General features: G+C 38.5%; 1 protein-coding gene and 1 long non-coding RNA gene across 2 annotated transcripts in view; one reads left to right on the top strand and one right to left on the bottom strand.

The window, feature by feature from the left end:
- The first annotated feature begins 213 nt into the window (after positions 1–213).
- Positions 214–27558, top strand: part of LOC140934368 (short transient receptor potential channel 5-like) — a 48855-nt gene continuing 21510 nt past the window's right edge. Inside the window, exons 1-10 of the mRNA XM_073384006.1 lie at positions 214–259; positions 763–843; positions 1591–1647; positions 2947–3086; positions 3928–4146; positions 4637–4810; positions 7634–7732; positions 8242–8308; positions 9396–9606; positions 18563–18934. Coding sequence (XP_073240107.1) covers positions 214–259; positions 763–843; positions 1591–1647; positions 2947–3086; positions 3928–4146; positions 4637–4810; positions 7634–7732; positions 8242–8308; positions 9396–9606; positions 18563–18934 — 1466 coding nt within the window. The remainder of the gene's footprint in view (positions 260–762; positions 844–1590; positions 1648–2946; positions 3087–3927; positions 4147–4636; positions 4811–7633; positions 7733–8241; positions 8309–9395; positions 9607–18562; positions 18935–27558) is intronic.
- LOC140932792 (uncharacterized) lies at positions 20174–24552 on the bottom strand. The gene is made up of 3 exons (XR_012165005.1): positions 23116–24552; positions 22589–22705; positions 20174–22025 (listed from the first exon to the last, which is right to left on the bottom strand). It is a non-coding gene; the product is annotated as an uncharacterized lncRNA (long non-coding RNA).

The following is a 27558-nucleotide window of genomic DNA, read 5'->3' as shown; positions in this document are numbered from 1 at the left end:
AGCCTTCGGAAACCCAGAGAAACCATAGTGCTCAAAATAGCAGCAAAACACGCCGGACCATGTCTTGGCTGAAGAGCTGTATTCTGAATACGTCAGTGTCATTTCTTGATTGCCCAAATTTCAAGTTTCGAATGTTGCTTTTGTTTGCAAAATTTCATTCACACATTTTTATTGTTATTTTTTAAGCTTTATATATTTCAATGGGCAAATTCGATGGCCATAAGGCATACGCTGCAGATGAATGCACCCCAAGATGAAAGTAATATATTTTCTAACAACTTTAGTTTCATGAATATGATTATGCTCTCAAAAACGTCCAAACAAGCAGACAAGACGTGCAAACAAGCAGTTGTGTCGTTCAACAAGATGTTTTAATTTATCTTACAAAAACTATCAGCCGCCTATCTCTAGGTTCTTCTACGAAAAACGTGACTGGAAAAATTCCTTATAAAAGGTTGGAAAATTCACAAACAAAGGTAAGTAATAACAGAAACAGAGTAGTAGATGATGTTTCTATTAGGAACTGAGTTATGATGAAAATATTGAAAGCGTACATACTTTTCGTAGCACAAAGGACAGGACAGCTTAAGTTGTTTACGTTGTAACCGTCAGCGGAGGCTAAATGTGTGATACAGGGATCGGGAAGAGAAAGGGTTTGTGTTTGCACATACGGCCTCTACAATTTGATCGATCAAGGACAGAGCGTTGCAACGAACGGGTTTTGAAGCTGTACTCTGAATCAATTTTTCCTTTTTCTTGTAGATTCTGTAAGGATGTCTTTCACTTCAAAGAAAAGTAGCTTCAGCAAAATCTTGAGTTTCTTTTCTTTTCGTAGGAAAAGAGGTAAAAACCCCTCTCTAACATGTTACAAGAGCTTCATCAAAGTTGCATATCTTACCTGAAACGCCACCTATGGCATGTACACCTATGACTGAATTATGTAAATCTTGAAGGGATCAGTAAGGATTCAATACACTGCATGCACGAGTAGTCCAATATTTCTGCCTATGGTTACACTATGACAACCTCTGAAAAACAAGAACCTTTAAAGACTCCTCCTTAGCCTGAATTGTAAAAAACTACCCTAAAAGATAAGAACCTGTTCAGCCTGACCTCGAAAATTCTAGGTTCTTATATGTAGGTTTTTACTGTATGAAAGCGATAAGTCATCACGGACCACGCACTCGAGAACACAATAAATAAATAAATAAATGTATACTTAATATATACTTAATCTTATATATCATAAAGGGCTGTTCAGTGAGCGGCAACTCAAGCGACAAGTGTCATACGCGGCAGATTTCTCGGCCGCCACTTTAATGTCGCGTGCCCCCACAGCTTGGAAATTCAAACGAGTTTTATTACAAAGTGAAAAGAAACCTCTCGACTTGAAAATTTGTACAAAGACATGTGTTAAACCACTAAAACAACCAGAAGGATTAGTAATTTTTTAATTTGAATGATTTTTCTATGTTACATGAATACATGCGAGCCAACAATAAAAGGAAATACGGCGTTTTGGTAGATTAGTACTGATCATTCCGTTTTAAAATGGATAGTAAGTGTTCTGAGACATTCCTTGTGCGTTAGGTGACGAATTTGATGAAGAAGAAATTGACCCGAAAGAAGAAGATATCCCCGAAAATGGTAAGTTTCATAATTTTAGACGCCTCCAGAATGGATGATTTCTTATGAGAAAAGGAAAAGAAAAGGAGCTGGATGCTTTATGATTATGATTACCATTATATTCAAAAGTTTTCTATGAGACATAGGGCGCCGATGACCATCGATGTGGTTTCTGTCTTTGCACCTCACATCCTACTGATTTCAATCTCCAGATCTTTGTATCTGGATCGTTTCTCAAGCTTTTCTCAGCTACGCCACGTCGACGAGCATCGCTCTTGCTCGTTGTTCACGTCGCTAAAAACTGTGTCAGGTTTGTTGGCTTTTACTTCAGCTGTTACTTCCCTGTCGGTATGCGGATTGGTATGTCCAAGATAATAGTAACGTAATCCTTCTTAGTGACTGTTGTGGACTGATGTTCACACTATTTGTTATTGCCGTCTCCATCTTATAGCTCTTGCAGATGCAACAGATCTTCCAGTGAAGGTACAATGCTGCCTTATTGTGCTGGTGGATATAGTCAGGCGTCACAAGCTAGAGATTTATAAAGTACAAACGTTAACCATAAAGGACTGCGAGGGACCGCGAACGAATATGCCGAAGAACGCAGGATCTATAAAGACCTGATCAGCAAAAATAATAATGTAGACATATTAAATTCTGCAAGCAGAATACTGCAATGCTGATCGTACTGCGTGAAAATTAACTCTGCAAGACTTCAACACGACACCGAAAGAACTAAAAACGGGCTGTAGATCTTTTATAGATCCGATATGCTACAATTTTTGCATGGTTAGATCCATGTTTTTGAGATTGGTTTTGGCCAATTCTTTATTTTCTCTGCGAGACATCAACTTGACATTTGGACTCTTGCCCTCCAGAAGACACGTAGTATGGCGTGATTCTGTGGGTGTTTGGAGTTCTCGGGGTCAGGGCTTTAAATCAGAGTGCGCGAATATTTTTCATCAGAGTTTTCTCTGATTGTTGCGCCATACTGACGAGCCCCAATAAGGGCGAAACAACTGTCTGTGGCTACAATCCCGCTCTGTTTTCAGTTCTTTCGGTGTCGTGTTGAAGTCTTGCAGAGTTAATTTTCACACAGTACGATCAGAATTGCAGTATCCTGCTTGCAGAATTTAATATATCTAGATATTTATACTCGTTTTTTCAGCCCATTCTTAAAGTTAAGGAACCTCGTTTCATCCACTTGGATTTAAGTAAATCCGAAAAAAAAACTAGATTTGTAACTTTTAGAGTATGGACATCAGCTAGTAAAAGGTATATATTTCCAAATTATAATGTAGTGTTCTTTGTTATTTTTAGAGATGGAAACTAATCTAAAGGAGCTCATAGAACAATCACACGATCCCAAGGAAAATCAGCGAAATGTCGACGATATTATAAATATGGTCACTGCTGAGAACTTGTGTTCCTGCCGAGACCCCGTAAACATGGCTTTCCAGGTACATAGCCAAAAAATGCCGTCAGTTACTCCTTGTAGGCCAAATTTATCGTTTTCGGTGGACCTAGAGCTTTTCATGATGGTTACATCATCAGGTTATCCAAAAGATACAGTGGGCAACACTGGATTTGAGACATCTTATTCTTCACTTCTTTTTGATGTACTGGAAGTCCACTTTGCATCAGACAAGCTGTCGCATCATGTGTCGATAAGTCTAAGAATTAATTTTAATTGATTTTTATCTATCTGCGGGTAGCCTGTGAACAGGCCTTTAGTCGAGCGGGTGGGGAGAGGGAAAGCCCCTTTCCCTTCCCTTTCCTTGCTATTTTTCCCCAAACAGAGAGCCTGTTCGCAGGCTATCTGCGGGTTGCGAAGGATGTTGTAAGGACCGAGTGTAAGATAGAACAAATTCAAATTTCCCAAACTTTGCCAAAAAAAAGGTTTCGGTGATCTATTTCTAAACATTTGACTTTCGGGTTGTTTAGAGTTTTATTTATTTTTTTCGGAATCTTTTTTTTTAATTTTGGACGTAAAGGGCCAGCTAAAATCACGCCGACATAGGCACTTTTGCAGAAGTCCCGATCTACACTTTGAAATCTTCCTAGTGAAGATTATTTAAATCAAACTATCTTAATTTTTTAGATTACCAGCGGCGTCAAATTTGAATAAAAAGACGAGACGAGTTTTTTTTAAAATTTAACACGTTTCAACAGTGCAGACACTCCTCTCGGCTAATCAGAGCGCGCGTACTATCTTAGTTATTTTTAATAAAGGGTTTTTGAAAACGCATGTCGATTTATATCATATAACTTATGTTGGACAATTAACTTAACTTGTTGAAGGTTAACTGCGCACTTCGGCGCCTTGCTGAGGGTTACACGGAGAACACGACAATACTCAACAAGCTTGCAGACCAGACTGAAGATTTTTCTGTGCAATTAGTCGATCAAATATCTGCCAGCGAGGAGCTGGTTATTCGTGATGAACGTGACGAAGCAGATCGTTATGCTTCATTGCTGACTCCTATGACCGATGATGCAATCAAATACTCACAAAAGAAGGTAGGGAACTACTTAACTTAAAAAATCATTTCCTGTTCTTTCTATTAAGTTTGGGGAAGATTTTCTAATCATAAGCCAAGCCTGGCTTCATCCTTAATTGAATAACCCACGCGAAGAAACGCAAATTAACTAAACATGTGCAGACCTTTTTTCCTTGTTGCTGTATAATAGACCGTGTTAACTTTTCCTGCGGAGCTTATAAACTTATAACCAGCTTAAGCAAAAAGTCTAGCTCGCAATAACTCATTTCTTAGTGGTATCTTGTCTGGGGCGCTTAGGATTTATTGCCAGAGAGTTGAGAGTTAGCTATCACGGGCAGGGCCTCCAAATTTTTGTCACAATTTTCAAAGAACGCATGCAGGCTGAGGACTTTCTATTCATGCTCGTTTCTGATTAAGTCATCGCTGCGTTGCTGAAACTTAACTGGAAGTGTGATAGCAGTTACATTGATCTTTTTGTAACTTTGTATCTGTCTTTCTTCGATCTGTAGTTCATTTCGAATCCATTAGTGTACAAAAGGCTTAAAGTAAGATGGAAACAAGGATTGCCAGAAGTCTTAAAGCGTCGCAGTCTGCTTCTGTGGTTGATGGTTTTCATTGAAACCGCCTTAACGCCATTCTTGCTTCCGCTTTTAGGATGGGCCTTCTACAGAGACCAAAAGAAGGTAAAACGCCTATTTTTACCATAGACATGATACCCGTAAAAGCCATATCTAACATTTCTGCTGTCGTGGTTATTTTAAATCCCGCGGCAAAAAATCAAAAACAACTTAATGGAAAATACCTTGTAGTATTAAGTAGATGTGCAATTAGCTGCTGTTAGCTGCTGCAGTTCAGCTACTGGCACTACACTCAAGTAATCGCTGGCAAATAATTCAAGTGGAACATAACGGGGTTATAAACCCCATAAGCAAGAAAGGAGGCAATAGGATTAATTGGTGTTTCAGTATGTTTGTTTTAAACACTGAAATGGAGAAAGGAACGCAAACCAAGAGCCTGTTCAGAATGGAAATGGCTAATTAGCAATAACTGTTTGAGGCTGAGTATGATCTGAAGAATTATAAAGAAGGAGGAGGGAGGGTGGAGTCATGGATGAGAGGACAACAGATTTGCTCTCTTTACAATATAGATTAACACGTTTACAGTAAGCTCGGACAACAGCATATTTAAAGGAGCCACTGGCACGCCAGCCGCTATCGGTCCATTTTTTATGAGGGTACGTACCCACCCAACCATGATGTGAATGATGTGTGAAGGTTGTCCACACCACCACAGATCGAGGAGGCTGTTAGGATAACGATCTGCGAGATCTGCGTGATTCTTCAGATCATGCGAAAGCCAGTACTAATAACTGTTTTGTCATTATTCAAAATGATTATTACTTTTAAACAAGCTTACCAAGATCGATCACTGGATCATCCTTGGATCATTATACGTTTCTGCCGAGGGACAAGCAAATTAAATGAAGACGCGCGGGAAACTTGTCATTATTCGTTTATGGGAATCTGCCCACCTACGCCTCCCCTAAGCCAACATTAACAATTACTTATGTTGGCTTAGGGGAGGGGTAGGTGGGCAGATTCCCATAAACGAATAATGACAAGTTTTCCGTCTTTATTTGCTCGTTCCTGGGCAAATAGTCCATTTTCGAGTTCGCTATGACCGCTGAATTAAAGAAATGAAGACGCATTTTTTACAGCGTAGGCCTCAATCTGAAGTAATATATTCACAAATTCCAACGAGAAAAAGACCTTTTTTATTACTCTGTCTATTGTGTATGTTCAAATTTCAAACACTTACTTGCCAGAATTTCTGAATATTTTACTTTAAGTCGAAGCTAACCCTGTATGAATGTGTTGTTAATGTTTATTTTCAGCGATAATTTTGAATTCGAAACTGGACTATTCAGGATATATAACAATTATTCACCGATATATAACAGTTATTCACCGACGTGGTAGTGGTTAGTGTTGGGTATTTACAGATCGGTGAATGTTTTAGCATATACTAAAACTGCTGCCATCGATTACAATTTTGGCGCGGAAATGACCAAAGTTACTGCCGTCACGTTGTCTTGCCGACAATGAAAACTTTTATATACTTTTATATTATATAACTTATATATATTTTTAGAGCTCTTGTAGGGACAGTTCTTCAAAAAGAATTGTGATTCATTCCTATGGAGGCCCGTTCTGGTCAAAATTAATATAGTAAAATGGCATCGAATATCACAAGTGACTTTTTTGGCCAGTGCAGCATTTATTATGGACCCGTTGTGTATTTTTGTCATCACTACACAGGATTTCCTCCCTGACAGTGTTTCGCCTTGGCATTCTCTTTGAAAGCACTCCTCCACTTCAAAGTTTTCAAAATGGTCGCCCAAGGAAGTCAAAGACTCGAATCAGTCCACTTCAACTGCAAGGCCCGCAAAGCATTGTAGGCCCAAAAATAAATTCGTGATACCGCGAAAAATAATTATCAGCACGATGAAAAAATAATCCTCAATACTTGTATTAAAAATAATTCGCAGTACCACTAAAAAAATAACTTGTGGTACGTATGAAAAATTTATTCATACAACAAAAAAAAAGTAAACAGCCTTAATAAAAATAATCCATGCAGCTAAAAAAATTAACAACAGACTAAAAAAAATCCTGTGTAATGATGACAAAAATACACAACGGGTCCATAATAAATGCTGCACTGGCCAAAAAAGTCACTTGTGATGCCATTTTATTATATTAATTTTGACTAGAACGGGTCTCCATACGTTCCTGTATTTGAAACATTCTATACAAAAGAACATTCAACTTAGTCTTTAAGGCTTATTTATGAACAGTTCATATGAATAAAGTAACGTGAGACTATAATTTGCGTTTGTAAATAAAAAACTTTTTCACCGGTTTCATCGATAAATTTAGGTTAAACAGCCAAGCTTTACCTGTAAAAGCTTCTAAATCAAATTTCTTCGCCTTCCTCGTGTATTTCGGGGGAACTGCTCTTCGATTATTTGTGAAATTTTCCACATTTTTAGTCAACGCTAACTGGTTATGAAGAATTAGCGGGGGATTTTGAGCCAATCAGAAAGGAAGAAATATTTTGAACAAGAGATTACTTGGCGCCAATGCCGCAAAGTTTATTTTTGCCTATTAAATTCCCGTGATCGCGCGGTCTACTCACACGTGAATGGAAATGTTTCGCCGCCAAACATTTGAAGTTTGACAGCCGTGATAGCAAAGTTGTTGATTTGTTTTTGTCAGTGCGTTCCGCTCATTATGTATCAATGACTTTCATAGGACTGCAGTATTGGAGTCAAAATTTCACTTTGAGATTAAAAGATTGATATTTTTTAACGGTCGCCTCATTCGAAGTAACGAATTTGATTTCTGACACACCATAAACCAAAGGCAAAAGTTTACATATGCATGTTTTTATATATTATAAAGAGCATATCTGTAATGACAAGTTCTTGATGTGCTTGGTTTTAGTGTCGAAGAAGATTAGCCAAAGCAAAAATAGAGAGACAGAGACCCATTTGTAGGAATTTAGCAGTTCCGGCGGAGAACCCTGGAGTCGTAGAGGAGTTTGTATGTGTCGAGACGACGTCCGCTGTGCCCTTTAGCAGCCATATTATAAAATCACTGGGGAATTTCGTGGGTATTAATTTTGTTTCGTTATTTCCGTAAGATATTTATCAGGCAAGCCGCATAAACGTATCCAAACAAATGACCAAGAAACGCCTCCGGTTCACCACAGTCAGTCAGGCAGTCGTACTAAGATATCCCACCAGTCTAATGTGAGGGACCAAATTGTTCTAGATATCAGTTATTTTGGTCGTACATGAAAGTTGAGCAAAAAATAACATTTTTTACGGCAGAATGTAATTTCTTTCTTGCAATTGGATAAAACCACAAACATATCGATGAAGACTTTTTATCTATGACAGAGTCTATGACACTGAGTTTCTTTGAACATTCGCTCAAACAACAGTTGAAGATACAGCTATTTCTAGGAAGGTTGTCGGATATACCAATAAAGTGCACCCGACAATTCCGAAAGGTATTGTGGGTGGGTTTGAGTTCACTGTTTTTTAAAGAAATTTGAACAAATAGTATGGGAGGCCATGGACATATGTCTGCGACTGCTAAAGGAGAGCAACAAAAGTAGGTTCGACAGCTACAGTGTCAGGAACAGTGTATTTAGCATATCCCGTATTACCTTTCGGGATTGTCGCGTGCATATTTTATCCGACAACCTTTCTCGAAATAGCTGTACACAGATTTTCATTCTCAAGGGAAAAGAAAAGCAGTTCATGTTATCGGGATCAATTGAATATTCATTTTGCCATGTTAATAACTAATTGTTTACTGATTTTTCAGCACTTCCGTATACAGTACAGTGCAAATTTAACTTAACTCATCAGAAACTGTTACACACGATCCGTTATGACAATAAATGTCAAATTCGCGAACTGATTGTCGCACTAATTAAAATCAAATTGCTGTAGTGTTAGTTTTAAAAGCTAATGGGATAGTATAGGTGGTGAGTTGCAAGAGCCAAAATGCAAGTTATTGGGGTGAATTTTGAGTAAGAGAAACGAAATTTAGTTCGAGTTTGCGGGAATTCGAGTTATCCGAGTTCGAGTTAGGGCGATTTTCGTATGACCTTGAAATGAAAACGCGCGAACAAAACAGAAACAACAATCGAACGGAAATAGAGCGATTTGATTGGTTTATCGAACGGGTACAAGCGCTCATGGCTTTTGGTTGGTTAAGCGTAAGCTCGGCTGAAAAAAACTTCATGCCCGAGAACTTTCTAGAAATCAATCGATGCTTCGCTTTGACGTCATATTGCCACACGATTGGCTAATCGAACAATGCTTTCTCCATATTAGGGTTTTGTTTGGCGAGAAAACGAAGAGGCCATGTTTTGATCTTTTCATCCATGGCTGATAAAACAAATATAATGAACACTTATCGAAACCATTTTTCAAGGTCATACGAAAATCGCTCTAACCAATGCAAGTGAAAATGACTGAAAAGTGGGGTGAAATGCAAGTGAAATGGGACTTTCACTTAGTTCGATCGAGTTACAGGGGTTCTACTGTACGTATTCATTGTTTGGCTGTCATATGATTTCCGCATCCGCAACGGTTGCATTATAAGACAGTTCTGCTCACTGGGTATTTGCTATGACTTCTGTTGCTCAGTCAACTGCTATTAAACTGATTCTTAAACCTTTTTCCTGCAGGCCATTATTACTGTTACTCTACATGCCCTTTCGTGTTGTTCTTAAAGGAGAAATTCAGTGAGTGGCTTTTTATTGTACTTCACTGCATTGTGTGCGTCTCGCCGTCTTCCGTTGAACCAACCGTGGAGGAGTACTTCATTCTCGTCCTCTTCTGTGGCATGACACTCAACGAATACCAACAATACAAAAAATCACCTGTGAAGTATTTCAAGTAAGATAGCTAGCAAACGTTACCATCATTATTAATTTATTCTTAATTTATATAATTATGCACTGCTGACACTGTCTTAATTTGATTGGTAACGGGCATACTGCTAATTCCAGCTGGTGCTAGTCTCCTCAGACAGTAGCTTATATTCCCATAGAAGAAACGTCATTTTTGCTGACAATAGTTTTCGACAATGCAAAGGTGATGTCACTTTGCTGATATGAAGAATCCAAAGCTAGAGTGCTGGTCCTTAAAGATCTTTCAACAATACTTTGCGAAAGTTAAGATACTTTCGCTTCTTAATATGGACTAAAAGAAAATTTGTTAAAATGCTCTGCAAGGTTTCCGAGTGTGCGAAAGTTCACAAAAATTGCAGGCTTAAAACGTTGTACGCAAGTTGATGTGTCGTTGAATGTTTGTTTCTTGTGTGCGTTTGGATTAACAGCGCTCAAACACAATTCGGTCAGTTTCCGTGTGATGTCGTGAATTATAAAGGCCTTTGAGTTATCCGCCTCTACCTTTTCGTAAGGCTTACATTCTCTTCTCTACACACGTGAGCAATCCGTTTAAGGCACAGCACAGTGATAATATAGCTGATATCCTCCATAAATCTCGGTATCTTTTAAAAACTGAATTGAATCCATTGTATGATTATAATTCTTCTGGACGGCATGTACCGATACTATTTCGGATGTATCATCACAAGCAAAGTAATGTAAAATTGAATGGAACACGGCAGTGAATAAGAAAGAGAGGGTTCATCTGTACAAAACAAAAACTGGGAAAAGCCAATGCAATGTTAAAAAAATGAAACTGCACATATTTATGACTGGAAGGGACCAAATATCGTGAATACTCTATAAGCTTTTGTTGCCCATTTTTATGGTATGTGCTTTTTATGAAAGGTTGTACTTAATAATAATTGCAGGGCTCCAACGAGCGGTTCCCCATTACTAAGAAAATTTGGTAATCTATCCATCCGAGAAAATTTGGTTACGACATCAGCGTACGCCAGCCCGCTCGGACGTCCACCACATGTCAGGGTCGTAACCAGGTATATTTTTTCATCGCTGATCCCAATTTTTAGCTCGAAATTTTGATCCCTGATCCCAAAATGTAGCAAAATTTGATCCCTGATCCCACGTAAATTTTATGATCCCATAGAGAGATGTGATCAAGTTATGTTTCCCCGACGTCGATTATCATTCATTAATAACAACTAGGCGTATTTACCTTAAGTAGATGTTTATTTGTTCATTCTGAATCACGTTCTCATCTGGTCTTCCATGATGTATTAAGGAATTATTTGAATTCTCTGCTTGCTTCTGAAGAATGCTCGGTCCATTACACATTACCTGATTAGCTGACTTTTTCAAAACTTTCTTGGTTGAGAAATGTAAAACTCGTATGATGCTATGAGCAATAGAAAACATGTCTCTATAAAACAATGCGATAAAGTAGACGAGATATAGACGACAATTAAATAAAAAAACTAAATCTCCACGTTTCGACGGCTTCAAGTTAACGTCACGTAAGAAATGAATAAAAGGACCGAATCTAAATATATGGCAAAAGAATCTATATAAGGCACGACACCTATACCATCGAATTTTCAGTTATGAAGAAGGTTAAAAATAAGCGACGGGCATCACACGTTTCCTGCACTAAATCGTATTGGAAGTACAGTATGACCATCAGAGCTTCCCTCTAACTAGTAGGTCCTTAAGAGATTTTCCCTTGCGACCCAGGGGGGGGGGGGTACTCGGGACTTCAAGTGACGGGGATGATCGAATGGAGCCAAAAGTCAAGACCCAAAAAAATCCCCAGGGCTTCCAGCAAAACCCAAAAAAATCCCTGGACCAAAAATTAACCCCCAAAAAAATCCCATGCCGATTTTGTGGCCCTTAAAACTTCCAGAAAGGGGTAATACTAAAACACAAAGGAAAACATTGGAAATTGAACACTCATGTTTGTTTAGTCATCATACCATCTGAATATATCCTTTCCCTCACCTGATTCTTTTTAATACCCCCCAAAAATCCCTACTCAAATCAAGCAACCCAAGCCAAATTTTCGGACCCCAAAAAATCCCGCAATCGAAAATTTCAAACCCAAAAATATCCTTCAAGCATCCCCGTCACTTGAAATCCCGAGTACCCCCCTCCCCCCCCCCCCCCTGGGCCTTGCGATAAGATATGAGGGGAGGCTCTTTAAGATTTCTCTTAGTCGTTGCTGGTTTTATATAAGGTGTCACTTTCCCATAAGTATTTTCTTCAGGCTAGGTAAAGCCGGGTGATATTGTGTAAGAAAAGGTACAAGTTTTTTGCGTGCGGATTTGTTTCTCTGTTGTAGGGCTGTTTTCCTGTCGGCAAATTTTACCTCAGAGAGGTACTTTCTTAAAATAGCGGCAGGGTAGCCTCTTTCTAACAGGCGGTTGTGAAAATTTCTGATATTCCTCTCAAATGTGATCTGCGAGAAATTAGTCCTTAGAAGCCTGAGCGCTTCCCCTTTGATGAAGCCTTTCTTCACGCCTGGTGGGTGACACGAGTAGAAGTTCGTGTACTGGAATGTTTCTGTTGGTTTGTAATGTGTTTGCACGTCTAGGATTGATTCCTTTCGAATCTTACTCCTTTGTACACTTTTGTGTCCAAGAACGTGATCTCTGTTTCTGACATCTCAGCCGTAAATTTTATCGTAGAGTGAAAGTTATTTGCCTTTTTCACAAAATTCTCTATTTTGTCTAGACTTGTGTTCCATAGCGAAAACACATCGTCAATATACTTTTTCCAAAAAAGCGGTTTGATGCAACTCTGACTCAGTATTTGTCTTTCTATTCTGGCCATGAAGATGTTTGCAAAAGCAGCGGCCATCTTTGTTCGCATAGCTGTTCCATGGGTCTATAGGTAGTTGCTACCGCAGAATTGGAACGATTTTTCTGTTAATATAAGGTAGAGCATTTCTCTAAGGTACTTGGTGGGTATAGGGGCTTTGTCCCCATAAAAATCTTCGTATGCGTTACATACGGTGGTTACGCCCTCTTCGTGTGGTATGTTGGTGTAGAGACTAGTAACGTCCACAGACACTAGGGCTGTATTTTTAGGCAATTTTGTGCTCTCAATAACATTCATGAAGTCTGTCGTATCTTTTAGATACGAGTGTTGTTTCTGTGCTATTGGCTGAATGAGTCGATCAACAAATGCAGATATTCGCTCCGTGGGGCCATTGCACCCTGATATTATAGGTCTACCGACAGGCGTCGGTTTGTGAATCTTTGTAAGTGTGTAGAAAATAGGGATACGCGGAGGATTAGGCGTTAGGGATAGCCATTTGGCTGTCATATCGTCAATGCGGCCTTCCTGCAGCATGGTATAGATTGTTAGCATGAAAGTGATGGTCAAGGGCTTCGAAAAAACTGGACAGAAGTAAAGCACGTTTAAAATACTTTGGTTACTAGGATGAACAGTATCTAAACACTGATCTAAAGGTCGAGGATGTGCATTTAGCGTTTTATTTCTCCCACTGCCCACAATATTTTCGCTTATTCGCTTGCTTGATATCTGCGATAGTACTCAGTGATATACTTGCTGACACTTTAGTGACAATGTGGTAATGTACTCGCCCGCGTGACTTTTACATGCACCGATCAGCTCATCATATAACACAGGGTATCAGATTTACAAATAATGAATTAGGTTTACCTTGGTCGTTGATGCATTTCATGTCTGTGATGACGATTCGGCGAACGAGATCTTTTCGACTGAGATTTCCGAGATCTTCATAAATAAAAATGTCCTTTAAGATCTGTCAAGGACAATGTATCTGATGCATTGTTCTCTATTACTCTATTTACTCCTTCTGACACAGTTGCGCATTGCAATAGTGAAGACCTTGTCACGGTTTTTGAAGCCATAACCGCGTGAGAAATTACAGTGTTTCTATGAGAATCTAATGTCGAATAATTTATCAAGCTGAATAGAGGAATAAGTAGAACACTTAACTGACCGGCTTGAAGATCGCGTTCGTCTCGCTGATCGCTGTGACCGTTCTCTCTGTTCTCTCGCTGGCGACCAGGAATAGGAACGTGATCTGGAAATATAAACAACAGTGGCCTTCAATGTGCGCAGAGCATTTTACAACCATGATCTGAACAGAAAAATATGGCAAGAGTGTGGTAAAAATTGCAAAATAGTAGTTAGATTTTCATACCGTCGTTCTCGACTTCTTTTCCTTGACTTACCCATCTTGCTCTTCTTCGAGAGTCCGACACAGCGGAAACCGCAAATGCGCGAGTAAATGCAATATATGACCAGGTTTTATGAGCCTGCGAGACTGAGCACCCCAGCCAAACCCTTGTTTTCAGTAAAACCGCTGGACGTCAACTATGAAATACGAGTAAGGTAAGCTTTAAAACTGCTGATTGCATGACGGGAGCGCAAAAACATTATAAAGCGAGGTTTAAGCTTTTTCAATAGACCTGAAAGGAGATCTTTTTCCCTGTAAAACGAAGAATTCTAGTTTCTCATTAATAACGAAGTATCTGAAAAGCTCGATCCCTGATCCCTCAAAGACACACACAAAAAATGGCTGATCCTGATCCCATGACTTGTGACCCGGGATCCCGGGTCTATGATCCCGATCCCGGGACTGTGATCCCTGATCCCATATACCTGGTTACGACCCTGACATGTGAGCCGATGTCAAGTGTTACATTAGATCTTGCACAAATTGACACTAGCCAGGCTGTTAAATAAGCTGTCCGTATGAAGATGAATTGACAGCTGTCAAAATCAGGCATCCAATGACGAATATCACATGGCTATCTCGCGGGCTCGGATGAAAGACCGGTCGTTTTGCGCCTACATGTAAGATGATGTAATATGGCACACTTAATAACAATCATAAAAATGAAACTGCTCTTTCACCGGGCAGGGCTGTCAGTCGGCTATCAGTAGTTTAAAGTTATATGCGCAAGCCAAATCAAGGTCAATTGACAGCTGTCAAAATGGGACATCTGCAGACCACTAGCACAAAACTAATTATGTGGGCTCAGTTACACGACCCATCATTTCGCCCCCACAACAAGCCGCGGAGTGATATGTCTTACTCACACTAAGCTGTCATATTCGCAGTCCGTTTATTCGAATATTCGCCATCCTTATGAAGGTCAATTGACAGCTGTCAAACTAGAGCATTCCCTGACCATCATAGCCCGACTGCATCGCGGCCTCATTTTTCTACCCGTTAAGGTCACGTATTTTTTGGAATTTTTCCGCTGATATCATATCATATCAATTCTCTATTTTTAGAGCGGGAAACTCACATCAGGCGACACATCAGTTTACTTGTATGCTTGGTTTGTGAATAATCTAAATGACTGAAAGAGTATATTTTTTGTCATTTAAAACGTTGGTCCCGTCAGGAGTATGTTCTCGTTCTAATGGACAAATTATTTGACGACGAAAGGGCATCGAAAAATACACAGAAGATCTCGGAAAACAGCAGCAAACTTTCACGTGGTTTCACGGGGCGGCGCCGGCCATTAAACAACCGAAAAACAACACATTACAGGACGAAAACAGATAGCATAATTGAGTTTCAGCCGTAAAATTCATTATTACATCAGTCAGTAATGGCAGTTTAATGCTTATGGATACTTAGAGCCGCATAAAAGCAGATGATTTATTAGTTTGTTCTTGTACATGGACGGCTTCGTTCATTTATCACTGTGAGTATTGCAATAAAATTTTAGTTTTGATTTTTACCCTCTTCGGTTATGCTAGGTTTCCAAAGTCTTCTTTATTTGAATTCTCTGTTTTTTTCTCGGTTTTGTTTTCTTCGTAATCGCCTTTCTATGTTTTTTCTTGTGTTGTAGAAACGCGTGAAGTTGGAATTTTGTCCCGCAACTATTGTTAAGTTTATCTGTTTGCGGAAACGAAAAAGTTTCGTAGCTGCTCTAGCGGCCGATTGTTCGAGATTATAGTATTTGAGTCTTTTAATTGCTTTACTCATTATCGGTGTTTTGTTTCTTACGCTTACCTGACAGTGTAATGGTAAGAGGCTCTTACTATAACACTGTCAGATCAGATGATGTAAAAGTACTCAAATCGCGCTGAAACTTCGCAAAAACAAAGACAACGACACCAGGTAACAATATTTTACACTTTACTGATAACTTTTATCGCTTTTAGTTCATTCTTTTCATCTAAGTTTTATTTCCCATACAAACTCACATATTACACTTGGGCCACCTGTAAATATTGATCACAACTCTCCTAATCCAGGGAAAGAACTCAGAAAACAACATCCAAACATGCTCTCCAATTATTTCAAGAAGAGGCATAATAAGCCAATAGAATACATTGAGACGGCAATTTTTGCCTTTAAAATGAGTATGAGTTTTGTCGTAGTGATTTAGCAACACAACGGGAACGTCAGTTGACGACGGCGCGCGCAAATTGAGAACCAGAAGTCACGTTTAGTCCTTTCCACGCGCTTTCCCGTCGTCAGCTGACGTTCCTGTTCTGTTGCTAAATGTGCAGTTTTCTGATTAAAACGTTTTTTTTTCAAAATTGCTATTGCGAGATCAGCGTGTGCAACCACACAAAATTGATGTAAACAAATAACATAAATGAAAAACGACTTTTAAACAATTTTTACCTTTTATACTGTTAACTAGCTATTGTCTGTTGGATTGTAATGTTGCTTTGAATAAGTTTAGTTTTGCCTCCTAAAATTAACAATTCAATCAACTGTTCTGTCCTTTGTTTGAACAATATTTTAGCCTTCTTCGTTTTCTATTCAAAACCCAATAATATGCAATAATATAATACGGCGATCAATTCGAAACTTTAATGGTCCACAGCCTCAGTAAGATTCCTCCCGCCCCACAAAGGTAGCCTGCGAAGCGCAGACGCATTTCCGGTCGTCGCTTCTCTCCCTCCGAAAAATAGCGTCTGCGAACCCGAGCGGCAAAACGATTTCCGTGACGTAAAACCTTTTGTTTTGATGTAGGCCAATCAGATCAAAGGATAGAATACAGCTCGAGTGACTCCTCGCGACCTCGCGCGCTGAAGTGTCTTGGATTTTGGAGAGAATTACCAAATACGCTTTGGAACGTGAATTTCACGACCATAACAAGGTTTCCTGCGACGTTGAATGCTGACTTCTTTATGAAGCAACTGCTTCTTATGCTATGTATGTGATGTGGGCCTTTGGTTTCGCTTTATAAAATACGGTAGTACGTGACATAAACAAAACCTGGACAAAATAATCGCTACAGCGAAAGGAAAGCAACATAGCTTAATGACATCGCGCTCAGACTTATTTATTTCAATTTAACCAGCGCTGACAAAAGGTGGTGAATCAATTACACAGACACATCCTTGACTGATTCAGAAATCTCTAACAATCGCTCGTTAATAATTCTAGTATCGCCACAACACCATGATCTGAAATATTATGAACCTGGGCCAGACCCAGCGTGAAATAAATAGTTACAACAGTAAATAGATCATAGTCAAAATGACGTTTCAGCTACGACGCTTCTACTCATCTCACAAAAAACTATGGAAATGAGAACCTTGAAAAGAACATGTATTTAAAGAAATATACCGGAGCAAATATAAAATGCTTTCGATCTGATCAAAGTTCTATCTGAACCAAGAAGCAACCACGCATGGGAAATCAATTACCACATATCCTACCTTTCAAAGATAAAGGATATCTACTAAAAAATATCTAAAACGGCACACGACAAACTATCGAAGAGTTCTCCAAGGCATACTTTCCTGCCAGGAACCAGAAAGGAACAGAAGCAACAAACGGCATGATGCGTCTACTGTCATTAGGACAGTTATCGTTTCGAATATGATCAAAACAACTACGTCTGATAAATCATTGACTCCGTAGGCAAATAGATGAAAAATGTCCTCTAATCTTTTCTTCGATATGAATCCTCTTGATACTTATTTCGTCAATCAGTCCCACAATCCTGGCAAATTAACTTTCGTAAACGCGTCGTTCTGAGAAAAAAGGCCGGCTATACAGAAGCCGCGTCGTCCTTTCAATTTCGACTTGAAAACATATCCATCGCGCACGATCCTGCGAGAAGTCTCGCGAGTTAGTTCCTTGATTTTAAGAGCTAAACCGCGATTGGCTAAAAATGTTTTACGTCACGGAAATCGTTTTGTCGCTCGGGTTCGCAGACGCTATTTTTCGGAGGGAGAGAAGCGACGACCGGAAATGCGTCTGCGCTTCGCAGGCTACACAAAGGGGGCTGTTTAAATTTTTCATGTAAAGCTGAGTCCACTTTCAGGTTCGGTATAACAGAATACTTTGAGCTCGATGACCAGAGAGTCTATTCATTTCAGATGTGTTTGCGGGATATTTTATTCTTAATCCACTGAAACCCTTCGTCAAAAGGTAAATGGAAGGCTCCAAAAGTCAAGTAGGGAGTGGAGTATTTCTTTGTCATGGCTTAAGTTAATAAGTTTAAAGTTTGTTGCTTTTATTAGAAGTATATAAATCGAAGCTTCGCTTTTAGCCCTGGCTAAATCTATATATTAATAATAATAATAATGATAATGACGATGATGATAATAATTGTAATAATAGTAACAATAATTATGATTATTATAATAATAATAATCTTTATTCGATAGATAAAGGCCATTGAAAGGTACAAACATCACATTCATCTCTGGGGAATGATGCAATGAATAAGAAAACATTAATTAAACTGAATCATATTACTAAATTTTATTTAAAGTATAGCCTACTTTCAAAGTAGTTCTTGAAGAGCTCAGCGTTAATCAAAGAAATTTGATATGTTTTTCTACGAAGCCACTTAGATGAATACTTTACAGTCGGTGAAGTGGAATTCAAGGGCACTGTTCATAAGCCTTTCATCACACTTTCTGAATGATCGTAAATGACCTTATTGCTCCTTGCATTGTCACAGGGACATGTGGAACTATTTGGACGTCATCATTGAAATTATTTACATCTCAACAGTTATCCTTCGAATCACGACCATCGCCCGTGGTGGAGTACCTTACAACAACCGTTTGTTGGAGATTAGCAATTACCTTTACGGTATTAACACCTTATTGATGGTTCTTCGTGTTTCTAGTATTCTCGAACTGAATCAAGTTGCGGGTCCATTGCAATTGGCCTTATACCGTATGCTGGGAGATCTGCTGATGATTCTCAGTCAGTTTTTTTTCGTCATCGTGGGATTTTCGTTAGCTATCACGAAGAGTTACAATGCTGAGAGGTCATATTTACGTCCGCATAGCAACCATTCTGGAACACCTGTGGGAAAATCTGTAGGGTGAGTCTTTTGATCCTCCTTTTATATTGTCAGTTAAAAAAAGATTTCTTGCTAAGTACGAACAAAGAATAAGGGAAAAGGTAACTAGCCTGCGTGGCAGGCGTTTGAAAGGGAAGGGAAAGGGAGTTTTGGGAAAGGGAGTTTTAGGCGCGAGAGAAACGCGAGGGGCGTGCGAGGAAGGAGGGAGGGAAACGCCTGCCACGAAACCATTGTTTTTATCGTTATTAACATCTACCAGGCGAATGTTAAAATCCTGATTGGTAAAAATTTGATAAGATCTAAATAGCGTGTTCTAATTGGTCACCTACATGTGATTCAGTAACTTGAGTGTTACCATTCACAACTAAACATATGTCGTTAGTGAAGCGTGTTGAGATTTCTCTACGGGAATTCATCATTAGAAGGCATCAATTTCAGCTTTAAAGGAGAATAGAAAAAAGCAGTTAAAGAACGTACCGTATGAAGGGAAAGGCCTGTTAGCAGATGAGGTTTACTGACTGGTTCTGAAAAGTATTATCCCCCAACGGCTTGTCGGTTTTACTCGCCAGAAAAAAAAAGGAAAAAATCATACTGCCTGTGTGCTTGTTATCTGCCGTTTGACCCCCCGTTATCAATGGCAAGAAGACGAAGCGATCTATAACTTTTGGCGATTTTTGGTCGAGGACTTCTCCTTGCCGGTTATAAAACGGCCAGGAACTTACTGTAATAATAACACAGGTTGAAAAAAGGCGTTTCCGTTTCCGTTTTTGTAACGGTTACCTCACGGAAACCTGAATATCCGCAGACGGAATTGTAACTAACCGTTGCGGGAAACACGTGTATCCGTCATGTTTCAGTTTCTGCGGACACGCTTAAACGCATCCCTTATACTCGCGTTTCCGTCAGGTTTACTCTTGCGGAAACGCTAACTGTCGTCATGTTTCCGCAGCTCGTAAATTCAGAGGATACTCAATTATCCGTTGAGTTTCCGGAACAATGAATGCGGAAACTCAGTTTGACCGGTTTACTTTCTGCAGCCTTCATGTTTCCACAGATTCCACTTTCGGTGGATTATTCACTGGATTTCCTAAATGTGTTAACTTTACTTAACCACCCAGTTTCGAATCATATGTTCATTCTATCCGGTATATAAAAAAAGTGGACGTTTGTGAGACTACCCTGGACCGTTTCATGCATCCACAATGACCCATTTTCGCTGATACACACAAATCAAGCTGAGTCATATTTAGGTGCATTTTTGTTATTAAAGTTTTTATTAAAATAATTCTCTCTCCATTTTCATATAATATGTACATATGTATATTAAATATTTTCACAATAAAAAGAGACTCCTTACAATGTATTCCTATTTTCTATATCCAAAACTGTAACTTTTCAATTTCAATAGGCCACTTCCGAGTTCCAAAAATTCTCACTTTCAAAATGAGGCGAGGTGCGCAACCTCTCTTGTGAAATGAGTTTTATTTGCATGAGAATGAAAAATGATTTCCGTATCACAGGCTGAGCACTTAACCTCGTTTTGAAACAGAGGCCCGGGGAACTCGGAAATGACCTATTAAATAATCCTTTTAGAATTGACAAAATTCAAATTTTTTTCCTTGAAATGATTTGGTAGAGGATATTACACGGGGGCGCGAAGATATGAATTTCATTTTCGAGTGGAAAAACAATATTTTACTCACTCGCTGCGCTCGTTCGTAAAATATTGTTTTTGCCACGAGAAAATAAAATTCATATCTTCAAGCCGCCGTGTAATGTTCTTTTTATTATATAGACAAAAAGACATCGATAAAATAATAGAGTGAAATTACCGAAATTACGTCATCGATAAAATCACGTGTGAGATTATGGAAAATAAACCACTCGGGTCCCGGATGTAGTTTTTATGAATTTTACGAGTGGTATATTTTCCAGTTAAACACTCGTGTCTATATAATAAATTTACATAATAATTATACAGTCTAACCTCTTCTTATGGACACTTCTATACGACGGACAGTTCGTTTGGTCCCAGAAAAGCCAAAAATCATGCAATCCCTACCTCTATAATATAGACACCTCTGTAAAGCGGACACTTGGTTCTCTCCCTTTAGTGTCCGTATTAAAGAGGTTTGACATTATTATAAGTAACGTGCATTTCCATTCCAAAATAACTCCAAGAAGTAGTTCACGGCAAAATTATTACATAATTTACTAAGAAAAAATTACAAATAAAAGTCTTACTTAGTTACATGTAAGACTGCATAAAATCCCATTAGGAAATCTAAACTGCTGCCTTAATTCTTATTAGCAAGTACCAGTACTTGGTGGATCATCCCCAAAAATTATTGTTAAAGCCTACACAAACTGATGAGAGGCCATTATTGGGGAGTATCAGACTGATGCTACAACGACGATAGTGATGCAAACAAAACTAGCCATAGGCTTTATATACAAATGTATAAGCCAACATCTCTACACATGTATCTCACTTTTTGTCGCCACTCTGCTGTAAGTGCATGGCTATAACTTGGACCTGGCTGTGGCATACAAAGTAGTCTACGAGAATTTGCCTACATCTGAGTTTGAATAGTAATGACAAACTGCACACTTTTACAAGCGACTCACTTTCACAATGCATCTATCTTACACTCCCTGTTTTATAGTTTTAGGATAATCCATTGACTGTCCTGTAATTTCAGCAATTTTAATGAACACAGTTGAGTAAAGATTGACTTCTAGAATAAAACTCTTATCACCTTTCCAATAAGATTGTGCAATTTAGTTAGAGTTGATCATCACAGGATCATCCTGACTAAAGGCACAATAATACATTAGGGACTAAGCAAATTGCTACAGTGACCTCTACTATGGTGGTCGTGGTTACAGTCCTGAAGAGAGTATGTTACTGTTGCCCGTCAAATTTCAACTTAATGCAAGTGGCATTAAGGGCTTTTCGCTCATTTGGTTTGGCCCTCTCTTCACTGTCTTCACTCTCCTCCAAAGACATAAATTGGATAGCATTGTGTAGGTCTAGTAAAGCCTTTATTTTGGCTTTGCCATCTGGAGAAAGTTGTGCCTTGTCCAACACGTCTGTGCGATTCGTCAATTTCTGAACACCAAAAAAACTTATTTAGTCACAGTAGCATGACTACTATGATAAACATTTAATTAACATTTACTTTGTTCTTCAGCAACAGTTTAGTCTGGCAAAATAGTCACCCTAACTATTTTGAATCTTTAGATTTGGTTCTTGCTCTCTACTCTGAGCAATTGACACTACAATCAAACCTTCCATATAAATGGAAAGGACACTGTTAACATTAAAAATGTCAAAGGGGGTAGGGTGTGGCCCTAGTGCATTCTATAACAATCATTAATTATATATGCATAAGACACACATGCAAAGCTTGTGTTGTGTTCTTAAAAAAATGAAAGAGCCTTGTGCCCTTAACCTGAAAGATCCAGGTACCCAGGATGAATGTGTTTGAATAAACTAAGACTTCCTTGTCGCCCAAGAGCAACAGTAATGCAACAGGGGCCACCAGGCACTGCCAAAGTACAGCTGTGTTGCAGGACAGGCTAAATAAATCACTAAGTGGATGACTTAAACTACACAGTAAAAATATTGGCACTGCAAGCATTAACAAAATAATGTACATGTATTTTACCTACCTTTTTAGCTCTCAACTTGGAATCTTGTCTGAACTCTGTGTTCTTCAAGTTTTCCATTCTACTGCCTTACCACATGTGCGCGGGTACTTCTCTGACTCCAGTACTGAAAAATGGCCCCTAGCAAAAGGAAAGCATGTTAAATGTGCAGGTCTGTAGAAAAGGAATTAAGAGTGCTTCTTGGTGTTGCTAAAAGTATTGTTGGTTTGCTCCTGTTTTTGGTGTGGGTATTATTCAGTGGCTTTTCCATCTTTTGTATTTATGTCATTAGGGGATTGCACTTATCGGCAACAACAAGAAACTACAGTGGAACCCCGTTAACATGGTCATCAATGGGCCAAAAAAGTTTTGCCGTATTAATGGGGTGACGGTATTAATGAGGGTTTGTTTACAAGAAAATGTTTGGTGGTTTTTGCCAGGCGGCCAAAAAAAAGTGGCTGTAATAACAAGGTGACTGTATTACCGAGGTGGCCGTAAGGCGGGGTTTCACTGTACCAAATTCAAGAAACTTAGAAAAGTGTACAACTTACCTTTTTTCTCTGCTTTGGGCCATTTCTTTTTCCCAAAATTTCCCCTCACTTCGTTAACCAAAATACCCTCAATGGTTTTGTTCTCCACATCAGTATACCTCAAAGAAATAAAGACCAAAAAAAATGTCAAATATTTATATCAAAATAATAATAATACATGTATTACATGTATTGCAACAGCCTGGTTCTAAAAAAACTAGTAAGCTTAAAATGAGGCAGTTTTCTGGTAGTGCATTACAATGAAAAATATTTAAAAAATGACGGTTGCTTTTATCATCGAATAAAGCCGTTATCCAAGTGCTTGAGGCACAAAACAAAATTAAAGTGTAACAATATAAAAAAAAAAACTGTGTAATCGTTAAGTTGATCTCCTTGAGTCATTTGTAAAAATTTAGAGTATCATTAACACAAGCACCATTTTGTCCACTCAAAGAAGGATAAATAGAATAATTCCAACTTCCCACTTAAAGATGGGCACCTTACTTGAGTCAATGAAGGTTGCTTTGTCATCGAATAAAGCTTTTACCCTTGTTTTCGAAGCTTAACAACAAATTGAAGTGTAAAGAAATAATTATTATATTCCTGACTAGTATTCTTGTTTATCTCCTGGTGACTGTTGCAACATTTGAAATATCATTGACACAAGCACTACTTTGTCCACTCAAAGATGGATAAATAGAATTGCGACTTCCCACTCAAAGATGGACGTCTTACTTGTGTCAATGAAGGTTGCTTTGTCGTCAAATAAAGCTGTTATTGTTGTGTTCGAAGCTTAACAACAAATTGAAGTGTAAGGAAATTATATTTCTGAAAAATCTTCTTGTTTATCTCCTGGTGACTTTTGCAACATTTGAAATATCATTGACACAAGCACTACTTTGTCCACTCAAAGATGGATAAATAGAATTGCGACTTCCCACTCAAAGATGGGCGTCTTACTTGTGTCAATGAAGGTTGCTTTGTCATCGAATAAAGCTGTTACATATATCCTTGTGTTCGAAGCTTAACAACAACTTGAAGTGTAAGGAAATTATATTCCTGAATAATATTCTTGTCTATCTCCTGGTGACTGTTGCAACATTTGAAATATCATTGACACAAGCACTACTTTGTCCACTCAAAGATGGATAAATAGAATTACGACTTCCCACTCAAAGATTGGCGTCTTACTTGTGTCAATGAAGGTTGCTTTGTCATCAAATAAAGCTATTATCCTTGTGTTCGAAGCTTAACAACAAATTGAAGTGTAAGGAAATTATATTCCTGAAAAATCTTCTTGTTTATCTCCTGGTGACTTTTGCAACATTTGAAATATCATTGACACAAGCACTACTTTGTCCACTCAAAGATGGATAAATAGAATTGCGACTTCCCACTCAAAGATGGGCGTCTTACTTGTGTCAATGAAGGTTGCTTTGTCATCAAATAAAGCTATTATCCTTGTGTTCGAAGCTTAACAACAAATTGAAGTTTAAGGAAATTATATTTCTGAAAAATCTTCTTGTATATCTCCTGGTGACTGTTGCAACATTTGAAATATCATTGACACAAGCACTACTTTGTCCACTCAAAGATGGATAAATAGAATTACGACTTCCCACTCAAAGATTGGCGTCTTACTTGTGTCAATGAAGGTTGCTTTGTCATCAAATAAAGCTGTTATCGTTGTGTTCGAAGCTTAACAACAAATTGAAGTGTAAGGAAATTATATTCCTGAAAAATCTTCTTGTTTATCTCCTGGTGACTTTTGCAACATTTGAAATATCATTGACACAAGCACTACTTTGTCCACTCAAAGATGGATAAATAGAATTGCGACTTCCCACTCAAAGATGGGCGTCTTACTTGTGTCAATGAAGGTTGCTTTGTCATCAAATAAAGCTATTATCCTTGTGTTCGAAGCTTAACAACAAATTGAAGTTTAAGGAAATTATATTTCTGAAAAATCTTCTTGTATATCTCCTGGTGACTGTTGCAACATTTGAAATATCATTGACACAAGCACTACTTTGTCCACTCAAAGATGGATAAATAGAATTGCGACTTCCCACTCAAAGATGGGCGTCTTACTTGTGTCAATGAAGGTTGCTTTGTCATCAAATAAAGCTGTTATCCTTGTGTTCGAAGCTTAACAACAAATTGAAGTGTAAGGAAATTATATTTCTGAAAAATCTTCTTGTTTATCTCCTGGTGACTTTTGCAACATTTGAAATATCATTGACACAAACACTACTTTGTCCACTCAAAGATGGATAAATAGAATTGCGACTTCCCACTCAAAGATGGGCGTCTTACTTGTGTCAATGAAGGTTGCTTTGTCATCGAATAAAGCTGTTATCCTTGTGTTCGAAGCTTAACCACACATTGAAGTGTAAGGAAATTATATTCCTGAAAAATCTTCTTGTTTATCTCCTGGCCCCGGTTGTTCAAACGTTGGATAGCGCTATCCACCGGATAAATCACTATCCAGCGGATAGCGTAATTGATTTCCGTAATACTTATCCGCTGGATAGTGATTTATCCGGTGGATAGCGCTATCCAACGTTTGAACAACCGGGGCCTGGTGACTTTTGCAACATTTGAAATATCATTGACACAAGCACTACTTTGTCCACTCAAAGATAGATAAATAGAATTACGACTTCCCACTCAAAGATGGGCATCTTACTTGTGTCAATGAAGGTTGCTTTGTCATCGAATAAAGCTGTTATCCTTGTGTTCGAAGCTTAACCACAAATTGAAGTGTAAGGAAATTATATTCCTGAAAAATCTTCTTGTTTATCTCCTGGTGACTTTTGCAACATTTGAAATATCATTGACACAAGCACTACTTTGTCCACTCAAAGATGGATAAATAGAATTGCGACTTCCCACTCAAAGATGGGCGTCTTACTTGTGTCAATGAAGGTTGCTTTGTCATCAAATAAAGCTGTTATCCTTGTGTTCGAAGCTTAACAACAAATTGAAGTTTAAGGAAATGATATCCCTCTACAATCTTGTGACTTTTAGAAACTTTCTGCACCATCATATTAAACTTGTTATTGTGCATGTACGCAAAGAGAAAAGGTTCCTTTTAACACTACAAGTCTCGTAACAAGCACTACATTTATTTCAATTTTGAACAATTCTCATTGGTAGTAAGGAAATGCACGTTGTATGCAAAAATTAATATGAACATTAAATATTATTTTTGTACAGGTTTATCCTTGTGATAAACATCTACAGTCTCAGAAATTGGAGTGGAAATGTTTTGTACATTTCAGTGTCAAGGAATTTTTATATAATATTTTTCTGTCATTGCTATTGGATTCCGTACTCCGTTCCGTGATTCCGTTTCCTCATTCGAGATTCAATATTTTACGGCTGCCATCTTCGCCATTAAAATGTGCATTAGTATACAGAAAATTTTTTTTCGGTGAAGCAGCAACTATGTCTTTATTGTAAAAGAAATCAGACAAAGACGTGCTTTACAGGCATATGTTATCAAAGAAACTACAGGCAACATACAAAGGTCAGATCTGTACGAAGCAACTCGCTGTCGCATGAAGCTCACATGTGAAACGATTTTTATGATCGACATCGATGAAATGCTCCCAAAGCTATTACATAGACTTAAATATGCCTCTATATATTTAAACAAGATTCAGAATGTACTTACGAAACAACAAGGATCCACAGTTTAAAATAGGCGTTCTTTCTTCTCAATGATGGTTGAAACACTCAGTGTGCATTCGAGTCGCCAAGAGTGAACACTGAACTCCTTCATCACCGCTTCCATGGGATTTGGCGTTTCGTTTAAATAGTTTTTCGAAGTATTTTTCCCCCTGCAGTCTATCTCCGCAATCTATCACACTCTCCTCGCTCATCCTGACAAAAAAAACGGCCCTGCATGTACAAACCACCAAAATGGAAAGCGAAACGACAGCGAAGAATGTTCAAAAGGGCGCGCGATTCAAAATTCAACGTGAAAACGAGGCACGCATGCTCGTAAGACTCGCGCCCCCAGAGCGAGGCAAAATGCGTGCGAGCGTTATAATTTATTTTGCTGTTTCTTAATTGTTTCAAATTACGCGTCAATGTTTGGTGCGCTAGTAATTTTAATAACACATCTTTGAATCTCTGAAAAAAGGAAGACAGAGAGAATCACCTATAACTTTTCCAGTATTTACAACGTGTAGTTTAGCGCAGGCGATTATCTCTGTTCTTTCGGATATTTCAGCTGATTTTAGGTCAATGCAATGATTCCTCTTCTTGCCTGAAGCGTAATCAGTACAGCTAAAACAAATTTTATTATATGAGAAACCTAGGATTGATCATGAAAACCAGCAAATTTCAGTAACAAAACCGCTTGCGGAAAGGCAATGGAAACGAGCTGACACGTTTAAGTGAACGGAAGCGCTACGGAAACACGAAAGAATGCCTCCATTTTCATCTTACACGTAA

Source organism: Porites lutea, chromosome 4 (assembly GCF_958299795.1).
Source record: "Porites lutea chromosome 4, jaPorLute2.1, whole genome shotgun sequence".
In the NCBI taxonomy this organism is placed as follows: Eukaryota; Metazoa; Cnidaria; class Anthozoa; order Scleractinia; family Poritidae; genus Porites; species Porites lutea.
The sequence above is the reverse complement of the archived record's forward strand: the minus strand, read 5'-3'. Positions and strand labels throughout refer to the sequence as shown.